We start from the raw sequence: 22,704 nt of genomic DNA on the forward strand, positions 1-22,704 counted from the left end.
TCTCCTCTTCCTGAAGAAGAGAACTGATTGAAGCAGGCCCAACGGACTGCACCACCAGACTGCTAGTTGTCCCTAGGAAAGGCTGATTGTCTGCAGTTTCCTCCTAGACTTAACCCACAAGGCTAGGGTACTATACTGGAAAGAGCCCTGAAGACCAAGGTCTTGTTGCTCACTCTTCCTAGTAGAACATCAGATGGGTAATTTTCAGCAAGTCCTCTTATCTTGTGGGTCTAAATTTGTTCATCTGATGGGACTTCCCTGGTGGTCCAGTGGTTAGCACTTTGTACTTCCCTTGTTCAGGGAACTAAGATCCTACATGCCTCTTGGGCAGTGTGGCCAAAAAGTAAAAATTAAAAAAAAAATGTGGAATATTTAAGTTTGTTTATCTGTATATGCTTAGTTGCTCAGTCCTGTATGATTCTTTGTGATCCCATGGACTGTATCCCACCTGGCTGCTTTTTCCATGGGATTCTCTAGGCAAGAATACTAGAGTGGGTTGCCATTCCCTTCTCCAGGGAATCTTTCCGACCCAGGGATGGAACCCGGGTCTCCTCCATTGCAGGCGGATTCTTAACCATTTGAGAATAAGAGAACTGAACGAAATTATCTCTGAGGTTTATTCAAGCTCTCGTAACCCACTGTAGGGTGGATACAGCATAGTGATAGTGAGAGTGAACTTGCTCAGTTGTGTCCGACTCTTTGCAACCCCATGGACTGTAGATTGCCAGGCTCCTCTGACCATAGGATTTTCCAGGCAAGGATACTGGAGTGGGTTGCCATTTCCTTCTCCAGGGGGTCTTCCTGACCCAGGGAATCGAACCCAGGTCTCCTGCATTGCAGGCAGTCTCTTTACCATCTGAGCCACCAGGGAAGCCCGTAGGGTGGATACAGCATAGGATAATTTAAACAAGTACCAGAATACACTCCACTTCTTAGAAGCAACAGATTTGTTTTTTCTTGGTGACCCAATGAACTTTGTGCTAGATGGCGTTTCCATTTTTGCTTTTGCCATCTGGAAATTTAGCTTCAAATATGCAGCCTTTCTCCACAATTCTGTGGCATGTCTGTGGTTTGTATATTAACCGTTGCCTTGATTTGAACTGGTTCTACCCTCCATTTCTACTGGACAGGGTCCTGGTTGCTCTGTATCCTATTATGTTTTATGTTTCACTATTAGGCACTTTGGAATGAGGCATGATAGAAACATATGTCAGGAAATAAGATAATGGGAAGGAGAAAGATGGAGTCAAGTGTGCTGGATTCAGTCTGTCACTGCCTAGCTTGTGACCTCAGACCAACTCTCCTGAGTTTCTGTTTCTTCACTGGCAATACGGGCAAATCCTTTCAAGGCTGCAGGAAGAATTAGGTGAGAAAACTCAGCTAAAATGCTTGGTACAGGCAGAAAATACCAATTTCCAATTTTTCCCCTTTCTTTCCGATGGCCCAGCTTTACTTAAGTATAACTGACAATCAAACATTCTAAGGTTTGTAACCCAAGGGCCCACTATACAAAAACATTGTGAAACAGGAACCATTGCCAAGCCAGTCAACATACTCAATCCCTTTACATGTTCAGTAGTTTCCATTATTTTCTATTGTGATAACAAAACCCAAGATCTAGCCTCTTAGCAAATTTCAAGTACACAATGAAACACTGTCAACTATAGCCAAACCACTGTTCACTCTCTCTCCGGACTTCTTTTTGTTCTTCCCTTTCTTGATTTGGCCCTGAAATGTATTAGCAAGCCGTAGTCAACAGCTCTAAGTCTCAGCAGGGTTCTTGTAGTCACCCACATCTCTGTTTCCTAGGACAGACCCCAACCACGTTGGTCTGGATATGACGAGTGTTCTAACTCCCTAGGTTCCAACTCTGTCTCTACTACTAGGAATTAAATTACAGGGACAGTGAGAGTTGAAAGGCACTGACTTCACACAATGCTTCCCATGAATAACACACAATTTGGTGTTCAAAATCAGGAGTCAGGCATCAGGGGACCATTTCTGATTTTGCTTCTGAGCTGGTCACACAGTATTTGAAATCCTCACCTCAGTTATAAAATGGAGCCAAGTACATTGGCTGTTTATGAACCCTACAGGGATGTTGGAGAGATTTGCAAATTGCTTTAGAGCTTTCAGATGAAAGGTGCTATAAATTTAAACCACTTATGTGGGAAAACACTCAGGATAAGGTTCTCCGAGTAACCTAGTTTCTTTCCGAAGCATAAGCAGACACCTTTGAGGCTCATGCGAGGAGTTCCTTCTGTGAGTGGAGACTTTGAGATGTTTGCGGATGACAATTCTATCATCTCCACAGTCAGTATTTTCATCCATAAATAACAAGTATTGTGCCCACAAGGTGCTCTGCACAGAAGCCAATGACCCTAAATCCAAGGGGAAAGATTAATTTCATTTTTAGAAGAGATTTGAGAGAGAATACCTTTATCCAAAATCCTTTCCTTTGAAATCTTCAGAATAGAGAATCTGTAGACTTGAAAATCATTTCCAAGTTTTTAATGATGACACCCTGAATTCTTATGAATAAGTCTAGTTGGTTCTGAAAAAATTATTTTCCATTATATCCCTCAATCAATATCTGGGTTTCCTTTCCTGAAATAGGAAATGCTCAGACTATGTCTTTCCCACTCCTAATTCTGTTAAAATGGTTCCACTCCCCCAAAGATAGTGGAAACTGTGCTGTCTAATACAATACGGTAGCTATTGGCCACTTGTGGCTAAGTTTAAAATAATAAAAAATAAATAAAAATTAAAAAAAGAGAAATGCTCAGAAAACCTAACAAGAGCATTTAAATGCTTGGAGAATAAAGGCTTTGGGTCAATTATACAGGAAGGAGCCTTGCTTATTTCTTAGAACGATTGGCCTGATGTTCACGATCTCTCTGGAAGGAGGTCCCTAATATGCAAGACACCAGTTAACCACACCCCTCATCTATGTAGGTTAAACGGTGATAAAACGTGTACCGTGGGATGCCCTCCTTTCCTGGAAAATAAGGGTGAACGTTTGAGATCTAAAAGTAACCACAATGAAGCTAAGGAAAAGCGGAATCCTATTGATTATGAGTAAGTAAATAGGTGAATTAATAAAGTACACCTCATTGGATTATTTCATTCAGCTATTTACGAATTCAGTAAATAATTTTGATAATCTATTGTGTCCCAGATCCTGGGATAGGTGCTCTGCATTCAAGAATGTGCTCAGTTGGTACCAGAACCTGGAAATTTGGGAGGTTGAGGTAAGCAGGCTCATGGGATAGAAACTCTTCAGTTGCAGGTTGTCTGGAAAATTCCAATTGCTGGGTGCGCTGATGGAACAGAGGACCCTGGCAGGCTACAGTCCATGGGATCACAAAGAGTAGGACATGACTCAGTGACAGAGCATACCCACATGCACGCGCTGATGGGGACAACTTTTCCTTCACGCATCCACTGAGAAGCATTCTGGCTTTTCTCTAAGGGATCTCTGGCTGGGACATTCATCAGAGAGAAAAGTAAGGGATGCAGAGGGAGATAAGTCTACACTCCTTCCATTTAGGGACCGATTGGAAGGTCACAGATTTCATCACATGGTGCATTTTTCTGAGATGCGTTACCAGAGTTCACGGAATTGAAGGCCTCAAAGTTTCCCTTTACCTGTTCTGTAGCCGGTGCTGTTCAGATAGACAGCAAACGTCCGAGGCTCGTGCACCGCCTGCCAGGAGGGGGAAGAGCAGTTCTCATTGTTGGTGTAGATGTTGTGGTTATGCACGTACTTGCCAGTGAGCATGGAGGAGCGGGAGGGGCAGCACATGGGCGTGGTCACGAAGGCATTGGTGAAGGCGGCCCCCCCACGCTCCATAATCTTTCTGGTTTTGTTCATGACTTGCAGGGATCCTGAAAGGCACAAGGCCAGCACTGTTTAGCAGACAGCACTGCACAATCACCCACTGACATCATGTCACTCTGTTCCCCTGACTTGTTAATGTCCCTCCCTTGGCATGAAGGAGTCTGTGATTGGACCAGTTCTCATTTCCAGGACACAGTGCACCACTGGGGATCCTATCATCTCAAGTATTTTGCAGAATAATAAACACATTTTGGCTCTCCCTCTTTTAATCACAAAGGAAAAAACTGCAGGCTCATCCGATCATTAAAGCTAGAATTTTAGAGATGGAGTAGATTCAAAGGCCAGCAGCCTTTTGAAGTTGACTAGAGAGCATCAAAACTCCTAGCCCACCAAACTCACACCAGCTACAAACACTGCAGAAAAGATGGATACAGTACTTTTATCATATCAAACAAAAGAGGGAAAAATTTCTACAGTTAAGTAAAAGTTCATCCAAAATGCGTGTTTAACTAAAAAAAAAAAAAAAATCTCCAATGCAACTTGGTATCCCCTAGTAAACTCACCACCTACCTGGCAGATTTTCTATCAGGATCACACGATCAGTTTATGTTTTTGCCTGTTTCCATGTCATTTAAAAAGATGGATTGTTTGCTTATGAAAGAGCTATGATTCTATTGCATTCAAAAGTATCTGCATTAGCAGTAAAATATTCCATTTGAACTCTAAAGGATGAAATTGTACATAAGATTGCCGAGAAAGAAAAAAAAAAGACTCTTTTGATTACTCAATCCAGCCAAACATGGCAGCTGAATCCCATCCAAATACTGCAGGAAAAAAAAACCCTCAGGCCAGAATTCAATAGTCTTTTCAGGACTTGTCAAGAAATGCACTACAGAGCGCTACAGCCAAGCCCACTGCATTTCAATCCTGGAGCCTCACATTTCCAACAGGTCCTGCTTCTTCCAAAGAAAGGGAGAAAGTCTATGTCGTTTTCCAACAAGGAAGGAAATCATAATGCAAACCAGGCAAGCATTCAGAGCAGAAGAGAAGTGTGCAGCCATCCAAAAAGCCACAGTCAGCCTCATATTTTTTCACATACGTGCTTTTACTGTTTACATGAAAACAGAAAAGACGGTTTCTAATTGTGTCTCCTTAGAGCTCTCTACAGTATGCCTCGCTGAGGAGGATTCCAAACTGCTTTTTCCACCCTGGTTGTCTTCAGAAGATCAAGCAACTTATTTTTTTTGCCATGGATGAATAACATGTAGTGAGCGCCCACTTCATGCTGAGCATTCATTCTACCGATCTCAACTCTCTGGACTGGTCCTGAAAGTATAGCATTAACAAAAGCAATGGGAAGTTCTCTGCTGCCTCCAATCTTCACTAGTAATCTATCTAACAAGAACTTATATATGAACATTGCTTGGAGATATTTGCAAAGCAAGGTAGTGTGGATACAGCAGTAGCAGGGCATATAAGGACAGTGGGGACAGGAGGCAATATTTAGTAAGAACTCCAATACTCTTGCCTGGAGAATCCCATGAACGGAGGAGCCTGGTAGGCTGCAGTCCATGGGGTCGCTGAGAGTCGGACAGGACTGAGCGACTTCACTTTCACTTTTCACTTTCATGCATTGGAGAAGGAAATGGCAACCCTCTCCAGTGTTCTTGCCTGGAGAATCCCAGGGACGGGGGAGCCTGGTGGGCTGCCGTCTATGGGGTCGCACAGAGTCGGACATGACTAAAGCGACTTAGCAACAGCAGCAGCAGCAGCTGCCACAGTACTTGAGGACAACTGGAAGGAAAGGAGGAAGAAGATCTCGGGATGAGTGAAGTGCATCATTGGGGGCATGTGCGGTGGTATGTGTGGTGCACTGGAGGTGGGATGAGGTAAGTGGAGTGATGAAAATGGCACACAAGTTTTCTGGAATGAAAACGAAAATGAAGACTTGTCTTGATGTAATGGGTGGCAGAGCTAGCAAACAGCTTGGCGGCTGGGGAGAGACATTCAGCTTTGACAGAACAGACCAAATGATGGCAGAGTAAGAGCTTTGTCAAAGGCGTGAAGGATATGTTATGATAAAAGTCTTTGAGAGGTGTTGCTATGGCAATGGAGGTATGTACACTGTCGAGGAAACAGGCTGGTCCATCAAAGGTATGGCCAAGGGGTTGCTGAAACTTGAATGGTGTTGTGCCTCTCCAATAGAATGACTCTTAAGAAGCAGACCTAAGAGCTTCCCTGGTGGTCCAGTGGTAAGAATGCAGGGTAGACACCAGTTTTATCTCCGGTCCAGGAAGAGCCCTCATGCTGCAGGGCAACTAAGCCCACGTACAACAACTACTGAGGCCCACTCACCATTAAGCCCATGCGCTGCAACAAGGGAAGCCACTGTAACCAGGCCGGTGCACCTGCATCTAGAGAGCAGCCCCCACTCTCTGCAACTAGAGAAAGCCAGTGCATAGCCAAAGAAGAAAAAAAGAATAAATAATTTTTAAAAGATACTTATTAAAAAAAAATAGAAGATCCAAGAGATGCTGTAATGTATCAGAAGGCTGTGTGTTGGCTAACATTTTTCAGAAGAAAACTAGATAAGTAATGGTTTCACTGTTGCTCAAGAAGTAATTTGACAAGAACTATGCCCTACAGAACATCAAAGAAGTGCACATTAGAAATGTTGTGTTTTATATTTATGTTAGTTGATCATAAAGGGGATAGAGCCTGGAATAAATACATGCAATGAAACACAGGAGTGGGGAGAGAGTTCGAGTTCAATGTCAAAGTCCATTCACTTATTCTTTTCTCCTCTTTAGAAATCTGCAGTGATTACTTATGGTAACAGCTTGAATTTTGAGAAAACTGAGCCAACACTATTGACCAATTTTTATTGCCTAATGGTCTCTTCATGTCAGAGAATGACTTCTCGGAGTTTCCTCATGAGCTTAGCTAGACTCAAATTAAAAAAAAAAATGCAACTGGAGGCCATCCCCCAAAGTTGCATCACAAAGCTGCAACTTCCAGTTTACAAACTCATTTGGACCACAACACTGGATGGGAGGTGGAAATCTGATCTAAGATCATATCATATGAAAACTAGGGGGGAGAATTCAGCCCCATGCAGAAAGAAGTGAAAGTGTTAGTCACTCAGCTGTGTCTAACTCTTTGTGACCCCATGGACTGTAGCCCACCAGGCTCCTCTGTCTATGGAATTCTCCAGAAAAGAATACCAGAGTGGGTTGCCCTGCCCACTTTGAACCCGGGTCTCCTGCACTGCAGGCATATTCTTTACCATCTGTGTCACCAGGGGCAGCTCCACGCATCACTCCTGGAATTGCCCCAGCCAGGACTGTCCTCTCACACTAAATATCACTCTTGGGACTTCCCTGGTGGTCCAGTGGCTAAGACTTTTCCTTTCAATGCAGAGGGTGCAGCTTTGATTCCTAGTCAGGGAGCTAAGATTTCACATCTCTCTGAGCTAAGATTTCAAGTCTCTCAGCCAACAAAGCAAAGCATAAAAGAGAAGCAATATTGTAACAAATTCAACAAAGACTTCAAAAATGGTCCACATCAAAAAATCTTTTAAAAATAAATAAATATCATTCTTTTCTTAAACGACTGAGCTGGTTGTGTTGAAGAACTAAAAAAATCCCTCTAAACCCTCTGCTTCCAACTGGTCTGCCAGTCAAAGGAGGGAACAATGAAGACGTTTGGTCTTTGTTGCTGCTGCTGCTGCTGCTAAGTCGCTTCAGTCATGTCCGACTCTGTATGACCCCATAGATGGCAGCCCACCAGGCTCCTCCGTCCCTGGGATTCTCCAGGCAAGAATACTGGAGTGGGCTGCCATTTCCTTCTCCCCTGGTCTCTGCAGGTACAGTGGTAAGAGCCCCATGGGTGGGGCTCCTGACTGAATATGAGCATCTAGCTTGAAGTTTCTTAGTGAAGAGAAGATTCTGAGACAATGCTACTCCAACTTTAAAAATCACCTGGAGAGCATGTTATGTCATAGAAGAATTTACATTTCTATCAAGCTCCCTGATGACGCCGGTGCTGCCTGTCCACGGCCCACTCTTGGAGATGTAGTTGAAGCCTGACACAGAACCAGGGAAGCTTTGAGCTGGAAGAGACTTTAGTGGGTGCCTCACTTTAAGTGATCCAAATGGTTTAGACCACTTCCAAAGTGGTAAGATAGGTAGACAGGAAAAGAAAACACTGATTTTATATTTATTCTCACGGATTTTATGACTGTGTATGCGCTAAGTCGTTTCAGTCCTGTCTGACTCCATGCAACCCTGTGAACTGTAGCCTGCTAGGCTCCTCTGTCCACGGGATTCTCCAAGCAAGAATACTGGAGTGGGTTGCCATGCCCTCCTCCAGGGGATCTTCCTGACTCAGGGATCGAACCCATGTCTCTTATGTCTCCAGCACTGGCAGGTGGGTTCTTTAGCACTAGCGCCACCTGGGAAGCCCAGCGGATTTTATACTTGCTTCCATTTCTAAGTGTTTCATATGTAGCAAATCATTTAATCCTGACAATAACTTTCCATAGTGGGTGTTATTAATTATTATTCCCACATCAGGGATGATAAACTGAGGTACAGAAGGGTTAAACAACATGCCTAGGACTGCACAGACCCTAAGCAGCAGAGCTCAGATACAAATGCAGGCTGTCTGTTCAGAGATCACGCTCTTAAGCTCCATCTAGGCTGAGTACTGGCTGTGACATTGACTTTGAAGACTGCAACACAGAGATGATGTCTGCTCATAGTAAGAGTATATCTCATTTACTGTAGTCTCATATTTTGCTTCCCAGGTGGTGCTAGTGGTAAAGAACCCACTTGCCAATACAAGAGGCATAAGAGACATAGGTTCTATCTCTGGGTCAGGAAGATCCCCTGAAGGAGGGCATGGCAACCCATTCCAGTATTCTTGCCTGGAGAATCCCCATGGACAGAGAAGCCTGGTGAGCTACAGTCCCTGGGGTCACAAAGAATCAGACACAACTGAGGGCAACTTAGCACATATGTATTTTGCTTCATCTAGCCTCTTAGGGGAGATACTAACAGACACTAAAGCCTGTCTCCTGCCTTCTTATGGACTGATTTCAGTAGCTTGGGTCTGAGTGGGAGAGGGGGCGTGGGCTGCAGATGTGTCTGTCTTCAGAAGCTGACAGTCACACTGATGTTAAATGCTGCCTCTGATCTTGGAGTCCCTGGGTGGATACAGATGACGGAGTGTAGGAATCATACCTCTTCCCTCTGCTGAGTAACTGTGCTCCAGCAAGGTAAGTACAAAGCTCCTTCTCTTTTACGGCTGTGCAGTGATTAACGTTAGCCAACAACACTGCCTGGTCCTGCACCTATGGCCACTGTGACTGCACCATTGATTTTTCATTGGGAAACTTCCCAAAATGATTCTGCATCCATACAACTATTAATTATGCGTTTCCAGCATGGTCCCAGTGGATGGGACCATGTTTTGTCCTATAGCTGCAAGGACTTGGTTTTAAGCCAGAGCTCTTCACCTCTCTGAGTTTCAGGACTTTGGTGCCTAAAATGCAGACTGTGCTGATTCTTAGTTATCAGAGCAATTATTTCATGAGAATGTTATGAAACTTTAAGGCTGAAGATTCACCACAAGATTGCCAAGGCAGGGCTTAGGAGGATGCAGATGAGAAGAGACAGAGTCCTGGACTTGAACTTGAGGGGGAACATCTGTTTTTGTCATAGGTGTGTTTGAACAAGTCATTTACCCTCTTTGGATTCGTGTTTCTCAGCTGTAAAATAGAACTAATAATAGCTCTCCGGACCTGTTGGCAGGGCTGTTGAGCAAATGGCATGAGCTGTGATTTACTGTGTGATCACCTTGGCCCCAAGATGTTTCATTTACTTCTGCCTTTCCCATCTCCCTCTCTGTCATCATATCTGAACTCCAAAGCTAAGGTAGGCATACAGAGGTAGCCATAAACTGCATGTTTGTGCTCCTACAAAACTTATAGGTTGAAACTTAATGTGCTAGGTTATGGTGTTAGAAGGTGGGGGCTTTGGCAGGTGATTTAAGTCATGAGGGTGGAGCCCTCATGAATGGGTTTAGTGCCCTCATAAAAGAGACCCCAAAGAGCTCCCTGGCTCTTCTGCCATGTGAGGACACAGCAAAAACACAGCATCTGTGAACCAGGAAGCAGATTCCCACCAGACACAGAACCTGCTCGATCTTGGACTTTTCAGTTTCAAGAACCATAAAAAATAAATGTCTGTTGTTTATAAGACACTAAGATGGGAATACCAGACCACCTGACCTGCGTCTTGAGAAACCTATATGCAGGTCAGGAAGCAACAGTTAGAACTGGACATGAAACAACAGGCTAGTTCCAAATAGGAAAAGGAGTACGTCAAGGCCGTATATTGTCACCCTGCTTATTTAACTTATATGCAGAGTACACCATGAGAAATGCTGGGCTGGAAGAAGCACAAGCTGGAATCAAGATTGTCGGGAGAAATATCAATAACCTTAGATATGCAGATGACATCACCCTTATGGCAGAAAGTGAAGAGGAGCTCAAGAGCCTCTTGATGAAAGTGAAAGAGGAGAGTGAAAAGGTTGGCTTAAAGCTCAACATTCAGAAAACGAAGATCATGGCATCTGGTCCCATCACTTCATGGGAAGTAGATGGGGAAACAGTGGAAACAGTGTCAGACTTTATTTTTTTGGGCTCCAAAATCACTGCAGGTGGTGACTGCAGCCACCAAATTAAAAGACGCTTACTCCTTGGAAGGAAAGTTATGACCAACCTAGATAGCATATTCAAAAGCAGAGACATTACTTTGCCAACAAAGGTCCATCTAGTCAAGGCTATGGTTTTTCCTCTGGTCATGTATGGATGTGAGAGTTGGACTGTGAAGAAAGCTGAGCACCAAAGAACTGATGCCTTTGAACTGTGGTGTTGGAGAAGACTCTTGAGAGTCCCTTGGACTGCCAGGAGATCCAACCAGTCCAATTCTAAAGGAGACCAGTCCTGGGTGTTCATTGGAAGGACGGATGCTAAAGCTGAAACTCCAATACTTTGGCCACCTCATGCGAAGAGTTGACTCATTGGAAAAGACTCTGATGCTGGGAGGGATTGGGGGCAGGAGGAGAAGGGGACGACAGAGGATGAGATGGCTGGATGGCATCACCGATTTGATGGACATGAGTTTGAGTGAACTCCGGGAGTTTGTGATGGACAGGGAGGCCTGGCGTGCTGCAATTCACGGGGTCGCCAAGAGTCAGACACAACTGAGTGACTGAAGTGAACTGAACTGAACTGAAGTCACCCAGTCTATGGTATTTGGTTAGAGCAGTCTTGATGGATTAAGATAGAAGTTTACTTTGTCTATGTTTCAAGACTTGAAATGTTAAAGCTGGTTTAAAGATATCAGTTCCCGTCTACCCATTATGCACTGTTCCCCACACCTCTCTTAAGCAAGAAGCCTGGCTTCATTATCATTTAAAATTGTCCTTTGAGGTGGAAGCCTGACAGGGATGCTATGAAGTGACCATAATGAAGTCTAGTAGTTGGCATGGGGGCACTGCTGACTGGGCTGGCTTGAGGACAGGGAAGGTCTGGGCCACAGCTGAGCCTCGAGGCTGCCAACAAGAGCTGCCCCAGCGCCAGAGTTCCAGGTTGGGACTGGGGATGTCTGCCATTGCTCCTGCAGGGGTGGGGGTACTTTGACAGTGATCAGCTGTGGACTAGGATGCTGCTAGGTCAGCAGTGACTGAGAGAGGAGAAGTGGCACTCTCTGGGAATCCTTCAAGATCTGTCAGGTTTGCAATTCTGATGGGGTTAGAAATCAAGGCTCCAGGAACAGTCCTTTGGAGGTAGTGTGTACTGGGTTACTGGGGCCTGACAGAGTCATAGCCAGGAATTTCAATCGTTCTACAGGTTTCAAGTCATTTAGTCTCAAATCACATGCGTGTAAAAGGTCAGGGGGAGAAAATGTCCCACTCATCAGGATGACTTTACCAAAATCACACAGTGAACTTGAATTACTTTATGTCCATGTTAAACTTTACAACAAAGACTTGCCTTTCCTGATTCAAATATCTTAGCATTTGATATTTGAAATATTTCAATATTTTGTACTGTCAAACATTAAGCTTTTCATTGAGGCTGTTCATCATGTCCAGAAAAACTCACAAAACTAGAAATTTGATAACAAATTTTGTCATCATCATTCATTAAGGAAGTCCCAGGTATGTGGTATTCATACATACCTGGCTTCATAGGAGACACACCTCTGTGTGAATTACAACTGCTCATGGTTTGATGAGTGATAAGACCAGCAAACACAGCTCTTATTAAACATAGAGGGTTGTTTCTAGATGCCATTGTTTTATGATGGGGTAGAGTCAATGCTTGAAATATATAAATGGCCTGTACTAAGCACATCCTGATAATTTCTTATGCCAACAATTAAGTATGGAAATTTAAACAGTGATATTTCTCATACTAAAAATGGCTTTATTGGTCTATTGAAAATTTGAATTCTGAAAGCATTAGAAAAAAAATAACATGATCGAACAGTACACCTTTTTCTACCAAAACTATGGAATTGATAGGAAAAAAACCCACAAAAAAACAGATGTTTCAGCTAAAAACAAGTTGGGGAGGGAAACCAAGTTGGGAAAAGAAGGGACTAAGAAGCAGATAATAAATCTGTCTGGAATGTTTCCAGGTCACTAGGACTCATTATTTTTTCCCCTAAAGAGCTAAAGGCCATTAAAAGTGGAGACTAGCTTTTTAGTGGAATGGAAGTAAAAATGCCTACAGGGCTAGACAGAGAAGGCAGGCAAGTGAAGCCAGCTCAGTACAAGAAAAATCACAATGCTTTCGTCTTTCCAGTTTTCTACCCTTGATAGAGATGTGGGTATATAGAATTTTCCCCTGACGATAAAAAACAGCAGTGTGGACATGATGGCAAAGACATGTGCTCCTTGGTCTAGATGTTGGGGAGCAATGGAGAGTGGTGGGGACCCCGAGGGCCTGGGGAGGACAGGCCCCACCCAACGGGGCAGCTTTGATTCCTCTTCAAGCATTATTTTTTAAAATTTTAGCTGTGCGGGGTCTTCATTGCTGTGCACAGGCTTTCTCTAGTTGGGCTGAATGGGGGCTACTCTTTCTCTTTTTTAAACTTTTTATTTTGTATTGGGTATAGCCGATTAACAAACAATACTGTGATAGTTTCAGGTGAACAGTGAAGGGACTCAGCCGTACATAAACATAAATCCATTCTCTTCCAAACTCCCCTCCCATCTAGGCTGCCATATAACATCGAGCAGAGCTCCATGTGCCACATACAGTAGGTCCTTGTTGGCTATCCACTCCAAATATAGCAGTGTGTACATGTCAATTCCAAACCCCATAACCCTCTCTTCTCCACATCCTTTCCCTGACTGGGGGCAACTCTGTGTTGCGATTCATTGCAGTGGCTTCTCTTGTTGCAGAGCATGGGCTCTAGGCATGTGGGCTTGGTTGCCCCTTGGCATATGGGATCTTCCCAGACCAGGGATTGAATCCATGTCCCCTGTACTGGCCGGCAGATTCTTTAACCACTGGATGACCAGGGAACTCCCCCTTTAAGCATTTAACTGAAGGCTGCCTCATGGGAATGTAAAGTTTTTAAGAAAAGCCCTTCCCATGGCCGCCTCACGGGAATGTAAGGTTTTCAATGACTTTTCGAGAAAAGTCAGAATCTGGATTTTTTTCCCCCCTCTTATATAAAAATCACTTGATTTTTTAAAATGCTGCCTTGATTTTGATAAGCATGCTGGTCAAGCAAAACACACCTGTGGAATAGCTCTAGACTGTAGATCCCATTTGTGACCTCTGCTTTAGACAAAGTGTTTCCATGTATTTAAGATTTCTTAATTTTACTTATGATATAAGTAGATCATAAATCAGCCTTCCTAAGACGTTAGCACCAGCCCAATTTCCTAAGAATTTAAGAAATGCCACATTGAACCAGATCAATGGTCTAATCAGCTCACTATTTTGCTTTTCAGAGTGGTACCCAGGGACCATTTGGGAAAGATTTATTCGATTTTTTTTTTTTTGATGTGGACCATTTTTAAAGTCTTCATTGAATTTGTTACAACATTGCTTCTGTTTTATGTTTTGGTCTTTGGCCATGAGGCATGTGGAAATCTATCTTAGCTCCTTGACTAGGATCGAAACTGCAACCCCTGCTCCGCTGCATTGGAAGGCGAAAGTCTTAACCACTGAACTGCCAGGGAACTGCTTTTGGGAAGGGCTTAGAGCTTAATCTCGTTGACTATAGTCTCAGAAACTTAGGGGACTACCACAAGCATTTTTTATTTTCTTCTTTTTGACTTGTAAAATATTTCAAGTGAGGGAAAAATAGAATAAATACTGTGTCTTTTAGCTTTTAAAAACTTAACATTTGCTCATAGTTGCTTGAGATATATTTTTATTTTTTTCAGATATGTTTTTAAAATTTCATAATAAAACGTGGATACTGCTGATGTTCTTGGTTACCATTCCTTTCCTGGATGATAGCCATCATCCCAAACTCTTTTAATAATGTCCATTTGTGTTTTTTAGCTTAAAAAATAAAACCATAATTCGAAAAGATACATGCACTCCAATATCCATAGCAGCACTATTTACAGTAGCCAAGATATGGAGGAAGGAACCTAAATGTCCATTGACAGATGAAGGTATAAAGAGACAGGGTGTAGATATATAAATACCCCATGTATATATATGATGGAATGTTACTCAGCCATAAAAAAGAATGAAATAATGCCATTTGCAGCAATATGGATGGATCTAGAGATTGTCATCCTAAGTGATATAAACCAGACGAAGACTAATATATGATATTGCTTATATGGGGAACCTAAAAAAAAAAAGATACACATGAACTTATATACAAAACTCACAGACACAGGAAACAAACTTATGGTTATCAAAGGGGAAAGCTGGTGGAGGGGGCGGCAAATTAGGTGTTTGGGATTCACACACACACACTAGTATACATAAAACAGATAATCAACAAGAACCTACTGTCTGGCATAGGAAACTATACTGGACATTTTGTAATAACTTATAAGGGAAAAGAATCTGAAAAAAATAGATATTTTTATATGTATAACTCACTTGGCTGTATGCCTGAAATGAAAAGAATACTGTAAATCAACTATACTTCAGTGTTTTTTTTTTAAAGATATAAATCTTCCACCCATTAGCTTTGCCTAAAAGCCTGAACTATTTACAGATAGAGGCATAACCTGTGAACCACTTCCCAAGTAGTGGAAAAAGCAAATCCAGAAGCATAGGGACCATTGGTTAAATTACTTAATCTTTCCACGGATTGTTTTCTTCTGGGGTAATGATCTTTGAACTACCCACCCAACTTGGATGGAATGACAATAAAATGCAATAATGAGAATAAATGTTCTTGGGAAAAGATAAAGTGTTATTCACATATCAGGTGCTAGCACTTTTATTAATAAATTCCTTCTGTGCTTCACCCCCTTCACAAAGTACTAGTTTATTTGTCCCCAAAGTTAAGGGAGAGTCCCTCATTCCTACTGAGTAAGAACTTTTCATCCCAGCTTGATTTCATAAACTTGGATTACCATCCTTCTTAGTCTTGTCTCTTCAGACAAAAAGATAGAATTGTTTCATTTTTAATTTCTCAAAAGGAAAAGTATTCGATTACAATTTTTGGAATTGTTTTCCTAAGCCTTTTCTAAGTCTGATATCCTTCTGGAGGCACAGAAGCCAAAATGCTTGCAGTATTACAGGCGCAAAAATTTTGCTTTTTTAGGCGAAGTTTTATTCAATATTTGGCCAAAAAAATCACATGTAAGCAAAAACCCAAAACACATCAAACCATATCAAAACCACAATGAAAGAATATCTCACACCCATTAAGATGGTTATTATCAAAAATTCAGCAAATGACAAATGTTGGCAAGAATGTGGAGAAACTGGAATCCTTATGCACTGCTGGTAGGAATGGATAATGGTGCAGTTGCCATGAAAACAGTACTGTGGTTCCTCAAAAAATTAAAAATAGAACTATCTAATGATCCAGTAATTCTATTTCTGGGTATATACCCCAAAGAATTGAAAGCAGAGTCTCAAAGAGATATTTATACACCTATGTTCATAGTAGCATTATTCACAATAATAGAAAAGCAGAAGCAACACTAATGTCTAAAGAGATAAATGGATAAACAAAGGGTGAATATACATAAAATGGAATATTATTTAACCTTCAAAAGGAAGGAAATTCTGAGACATGCTATAACATAGGTAAACAGTGAACAAGGACTTTATGCTAAGTGAAATAAAGTGAAAGTGAAAGTGAAGTCACTCAGTTGTCCGACTCTTTGCAACCCCACGGACTGTAGCCTACCAGGTTCCTCTGTCCATGGGATTTTCCAGGCAAGAATATTGGAGTGAAATAAGTCAGTCACAAAAAAACAAGTACTGTGTGAAACTGTATGATTCCACATATGTGAAATACTCAGAGGAGTCAAATTCATAGAGACAGAAAGTAGAACAGCGAATGCCAAGAGCTGGGAGCTAGGCAGTTACTGTTTAATGGATATAGAGCTTTAATATTATATGCTGAAAAGAGTTTTTGGAGATTTGCAAATGTGAATGTACTTAACACAAACTGTACACTTAAAAATGGTTTAAGATGATTAAAAACAACAACAACAATACCAAAACCCAAAGTTAACTAAAGACTAGAGCAGAAAATTTCAGAGATTATAAGGACATTATAATCGGCCAGTCAAAAGTCTCCATGAAACTGTACCCACCACCCAGAACATAATTTTTCTGCTGAGAAAGGTGGTTGGTCTTCTCTAAATTTTTACCTATTGTTCACTCTAGTTCATCATCAACTTGCTCTGTCAATGGGATAATAAGACCCATCTTGTCATTATCTCAGAACATATATTTACAGGTTATTTTAGGAAGGGCTCAACAAATATTTGTTGAAGGATGGACTGATGGAAGGAATCATGGTTACATGTGTAGCTGTGGAGATTCGGACATAATACAGGTCTTGGGTTCACCATTTCCTAGCTCATCAGAGCCTATGCAAATCTTCTAAGCCTCGTTTGTCTTAAGGATAATCTGAATAGAGTAGTAGTAACTACTACATAGAGTGACTGTGAAAATTAAACGAGTGAATGCTTAGCCTGGTGTCTGGGAGGAAAATCAAGGAAAGAAGTAAAGACAAACATGTAAGAAACAGGTGGCCACCAACTCTTCACCATTAAATCCATGTGCTTCCCCTAGAAGACAGTATTTAGTAATTGCTTAATAAATATTTGGCTTCTCTGGTGGTTCAGTAATAAAGAATCCTCCTGCCAATGCAGGAAATGGCAGCATATGTGAGTTTGAACCCTGGGTTGGGAAGATCCCCTGGAGGAGCAATGGCAACCCATCCCAGTATTCTTGTCTATAGAATTTCATGAATAGAGGAACCTGGTGGGCTACAATCCATGGGTCACAGAGTCGGACACGACCGAGCGATTAACATACACACACACACCCTATCCTTTAGTTGCTCTCAATCAAGTGGAACAGACAGGTATGGAAGCACATGGTGGATTAAGGGTCCTGCTGGAGGCAGGCCCGAGGTGGTATAAAGTTCCATCCACTGTGCTGGAGGGCAGGATGGTTTTGGTGAAGGAGGATCCCTGAGGGCAAGGCACTGAACTGGGTCATGAAAAATAGGTAGGGTTTCTCTAGGTGGAGGAAGGTGGAAAGAGCAGAGGGGATGAGATGTGTAAAGGCATGAAATATAAGTGAGGGAGATGAAACCACTAGACAGTTTCAAACAACTAGTTGTTTCCATGAAGCACAGAGCAAAACTGGGGGAAAGGAAAATAGTCTTAGTGAGATAGGTAGGGGGCAGATGCCCAGAGCTCATCAGCCTGCAGAGAGGAGGTTTTTAATCCTCTTGGCAAGGAACATCTTGGAGGGTTTTAGCAGCAGAGACCCAATCAGATACTTGCATGAAATGAAGAATAGGCAGGAGGGGCCAAGACTAGAAGGGACAGGTACCGTCAGGTGATCAACCAGTTAGGAAAAACTAAGAGAGCGGAGAATGGCTTCAGTGAAAGGGATGGGTATGAGAGATGTTAAGGAAGGTGAATTCAAATGTCTTCACTTTCCTTGTGCTATAGGTGAATGAAAACTTAAAAAAAAAAAAAAAAAGAAAAGAAAACTTAAACCACCAGCCACATACACACTAAAGTCACATCTCCAAGATTTCTCATTTTGACTCGTTGCCTAAAAATCCATGGTCGAGTTTAAACAATTAAGTGAGAGACAACAGACTGCAAATCACATCCAACAATTATTACCTCCACTGGCTTTTAGTGCTTTTGTTTCTAGCTGAATCCAAAGAGTTAACTTTGTTGAGATTCCATAGTTTGGTTTCAAACTGGAAAACAAAGTCCCCATTCCTGTGGATCGACTTCCAGCCTACAAGGGTTTAATCCTCAAGGAACCTAGCCAGAGGAGCTCTGGAAAGAAGCCCAAGGTATTCTGCCAGCATGAAGTGCAAGACTAGAGATGGTCAAGTTCAGTGTGATAGCCTGAGAGCAAGGACTTTGGTTCAAGAATGGAAAGGAGTGCTGGTGACAACTTGTAAGGGCAAACTTTTCATCTGTCTTAGGTACCATAGAAGAAATTGATCCTAAGCTTATGGGCAAGACCATAAGGCTGGGCCATGAAAGAAAATGAAAGGGTGAGAAACCCAACCAGAAGATTTAGAAGCTAAGCTGAAACACTGGATGTTGGCAGGCTTTCCAAGCACTCCAGAATTAACCCAGGTGAGTGAATTCTTCTGAAAAGCATCCTGTCTAGTGGGTAGCAGTGATCTGCAGCAGCAGAAGATATGCATCATGCTGTAACTTTTAATTTCCTAACAATTACAAGCTGTGAATACAGGATTCACCTTAATAATAATGACAATTGGAAGTTCCTTGTGTATCTACCTTTGTTCATATGCTCTGCAGAGAATTACAGTCATACTCTCATGTTCCTCAAAAGAACTTTGCCCAAATATTTTAAAAAGCTCTTGACCAAGAGTTTCCAAGGTGCACGATCCAATCCTTGACTTTTATAGTTTTGTGTTTCCTCTCACCACCCCCATTCTCGTACCCCACCACCCCACATTGCTTCAAAAACTTAAGACCAAAAAAGTCATGTCGAAACACAAACCAGATGCTTTACCATCAATGCAAGTACATTTTATAAACTAGGTTTTGGTTAAGGTACTACTGTTAAGCATCAAACCCCTGAATGTTTTCAGACTGTTACTGATACCAGGAGGTCAGTCAATCATTCAAGCAAAAGGGACGAACAAATGAAAAAGCCAGTGTCTCACCTAGCTCCACATCTTGATCATCGGTGAGCACAAGAATGATGTTGGGTCGTATGTTTTTTCGCTCCTGCTGTATCCGTCCTCTGAATCTTGGGGACCTGATGCTGGAACTGAAGCTCCCCAGCAGCTGTGTGCCCAGGACAGCCAAAACCAGAGTACAGCAAGAATACTTCATTGTGCTTGCTCCAATGTCGCAAAACTGAGAAAATGTCTCTCTCTTGATTCTTGCAGGTCTGGGCAGTCAGAGAAAGGGGAGAGGGAAAGACGAAAATGAAATCCAAACCCTGAACACGGCTGCAGAAAAAGGACTACAACTCAGTGAGAACTGGCACATAAACTGGCAGAGAAAGGGCTGCCCGTGAGTCAGAAGCAGCAAACCCTCCCAGCGTAGGGTTGTTGTTTTTTTTTTAAGCGCTTGATTATTTTGCAAATTCACTTTTGTCCTTTATTCTCATTCCAACTTTTCCAATTTCAAAATTCATTGCCAAAATAGAATTTCCAGCACAGAGCTCAGATGTAAAAGCTTTCTGACAAGAGCTAATACCTGGAATTAGGTATCCCGGTTGAAGAATCAATTGCTGTAGTCAGAAGTGTTCAGGACATCTGCAGAGGGGGTCCTGGAATGGGGAGGAAAAAAATACAAAGGAAACTTCAATCAGAGATTCTGATACAGATTTTTGGTCTGAAACAGTCTCTTGAAACAGCATAAATATATATATGTGTGTATATACATTATTTATTCACCATATATTTTATAGTATGTATATTAATTATATTTATGTGTAAATATAATATACAATGTATATTATAATATATATACATACACATACATAATTTAAAATCTGTACTCCAAAAGGAAGAAACAGAAGGAAACAACATTCAGAACTGCTTAACACATGACTTGAATAATATCCTCATTGCATAATCATAAACACAGTGATCTGGGTATCATCCCTGCTCATGTTTTAGTAGCATTAATACTTTAAACATCCTCAAAGAAAACAGACGACTGACGAGGAAAAGCCAGCAGCGCCCGTGAAACCACAGTGCCCTGGAGTGTTTGCCTCTGGGAAGCGTTACCTCACCTGCATGCGATATTGAGTACTCATCAAGCAGAACGAAACGCAAAGCTGTCATTTGTCATCTGCATGATGTCACTCACTACCCAGGAGAGTTTTTCTGCTGACAAAGACTTCAGAGTAAGTGGCTGAGAGGGCAACCTTCCCCAGCCTCCGAAGAGCTCCTAACCGTCCTCCATCAATCACCAGGGGAAGAGGTGCTTCCTCAGGGCTGGGCTTGTCCCGCGGTCCAGCCCGCATCCCCAGTGCACCGGTGCCGAAGGGGACAGAGCCCTCCTCTGACTGTCAGCACCAGGCTCACTACTGTCCAGACCCGGTGCAGTGCCGCCAGCACCGAGGTTTGGCTTTGCTGCAGCAGATCTCCACCTGCAAAGCAAAATGACTGATGGGCTCTGAGGCTGGAGGTGACTCTTTCACCTTAAAAAAATAATAAAATCTGGAGGGGAGCACTGCAAAATCTTTGTAAGTCTGCACAGGAGGAGACTTCAGAAAGGGTTGGAAAAATGCCCCTTTCACTTTAGAACACTAACCTGCTGGACGCTGTTCTTTAGGACTTCTGAAAGATAGCAAAGGGCTCATTAAAAAAAACAAAAAAAGCATCTTTCTCTTGAATGTCATGAGGGAGCGTCTGTATGGGAATTTCAACTGCCCTAAAATTAATTAGATGGCAGCTGATTCCAGCACCCACTCTCTCCCCACACTTCTGAGGTCTGTATTTTGATTCTCAACAATCAACTGACATCAGATAAATACAAATCACGAATGAAGTGTGAGGAACCAGAAGAAAAAGGACTCCGTTGCTCACTTCCATGTCTTAAATTCTGGAGGGTGACACGGGGCAGTGAAAGAAGAAAGAAGGGTATACTGTTTCCCCCTGCCATACAGATTATTGTGTTTTACATAAACACACACGCCCCCATTATTTTAAACTTTATGAGCTGTTTTGTTAACAGTTCTAATGCTTTTGACTCTGCAGCCTGTAATTATTCCTTGGGAGGGAAGGAGAGAGGGAGAGAGAGAAAGAGAGAGAGAGAGAAAGACTCAATAAGAAGTAGGCTTTAAAACAAAAATCCAGTGTCTGCAGCAAGGCAGTCCTGACCACATTATCTGCAGAGCAACCAGCTAACCACCTCCGATTGATCCTGTGGCTTGAGAAAGTCAATATGCACAGTTTGGCGTGTGGGTTTTTTCTTGTTTTCTGTTTGGTAATAACTCGGGGTTATTTCAGTGATTGCGGTGCCTGCTGAACACTGAAAGCACACAATTGTTCTGCCCTGACTGGTGGGTTTCTGGGCATTTGGTTCGAATCATGAGAAAACTGATAGGAGCATGAAAGGACAAGAAAGTGAAAGAAGTCAATGAAACAATGGCTCTCTCCCGTGGAGCAAGCATCCGTCTAAAGAGTTAAATACAGAAATTTCTTAGAGGGTTGGTTCTTGAAGTAATAGAACTTTGCCCACCTCTCAAAGCCATGTATAAAGAGATAGTCAACAGGGTTTCTTGCATCACTGATCATTTAAACCAACCTCTGCAGACAATGGTGAGCCCCCAAACACAGCCAGACTCACACTGTATCGCGTGTGCGCGGTGCTTGGTTTAAATAATCAGTCACACACGCAACTGAAAATTCTTGACAATTAAGATGCTGATAACATTCCTTGGAACACAATCCATGTTCTGGGTTATTCTTTTCTTTATCTTATTTACCTTTACTTCCTCTTTTAGGAAAAAGAAAATTAGCCTTAATGGCACCCTGTATAAACTACATTGAAAATCATTTCCTAATAAAAAAAGAGACAGGAGAAAAGATGTGAGCTTTACCTCTAAAGTGGCTTGCTTTGCCTTTCTGGAGAGTTAAAAGGTGCGAAAGAGACCTACAATTTTTGTTTTTCTTTTTTTTTTTTTCTGCCACAGTTTATTATTGATTCAGGGGATTCATATGTAAAAGCCGAGAAGCTGAGTGGTAAAGAAAATGGAACTTTCAGACAAGTCTGTTCAGCAGGAGCGCTCCCTTGACTAAAATACACAAAACACGGCACTCTGAAAAAAAAAATGTGCACACAGACAATTCTTTATTCAAAAATGACCTTTTAGAACCTGTCATCCTCGCACTGCCTGGTTTCTACCTCCAGAAGGGAAAAAAGTGAAGAAGAAGAAGAAAAAACTGACAGACAAAACGCAGACCTTGACAAAGGAGACAAGGATGCAATGTTCGAACTGGATACTTGGTGGCGGACGACAAGCGTCCTTAGAGACTAACAATTTGTCTTGAGAAATAGTTGAAAATGGGAGAAATGTCAAAAGAGGTTTTTCTCACACATGGAAAGTGAACTTGAGGAACGGTGCTGTATTCATGAAGCAGGACCAG

General features: G+C 42.2%; 1 protein-coding gene across 6 annotated transcripts in view; it reads right to left on the reverse strand.

The window, feature by feature from the left end:
- The window catches only part of SULF1 (sulfatase 1), a 190,076-nt gene that overhangs the window by 71,778 nt on the left and 95,594 nt on the right, over window positions 1-22,704 (reverse strand). For 5 of the 6 annotated variants that reach the window (XM_044928701.2, XM_025265278.3, XM_044928700.2 and 2 more), the window contains 3 exons: window positions 19,802-19,874; window positions 19,261-19,490; window positions 3,649-3,888 (listed from right to left, as the gene is read on the reverse strand). In XM_044928701.2, the coding sequence (XP_044784636.2) occupies window positions 3,649-3,888; window positions 19,261-19,432 (412 nt within the window). In that variant the 5' untranslated portion in view covers window positions 19,433-19,490; window positions 19,802-19,874. The remainder of the gene's footprint in view (window positions 1-3,648; window positions 3,889-19,260; window positions 19,491-19,801; window positions 19,875-22,704) is intronic. The other variant, XM_025265281.3, reaches the window with a different exon arrangement.

Source organism: Bubalus bubalis, chromosome 15, assembly GCF_019923935.1.
Source record: "Bubalus bubalis isolate 160015118507 breed Murrah chromosome 15, NDDB_SH_1, whole genome shotgun sequence".
In the NCBI taxonomy this organism is placed as follows: domain Eukaryota; kingdom Metazoa; phylum Chordata; class Mammalia; order Artiodactyla; family Bovidae; genus Bubalus; species Bubalus bubalis.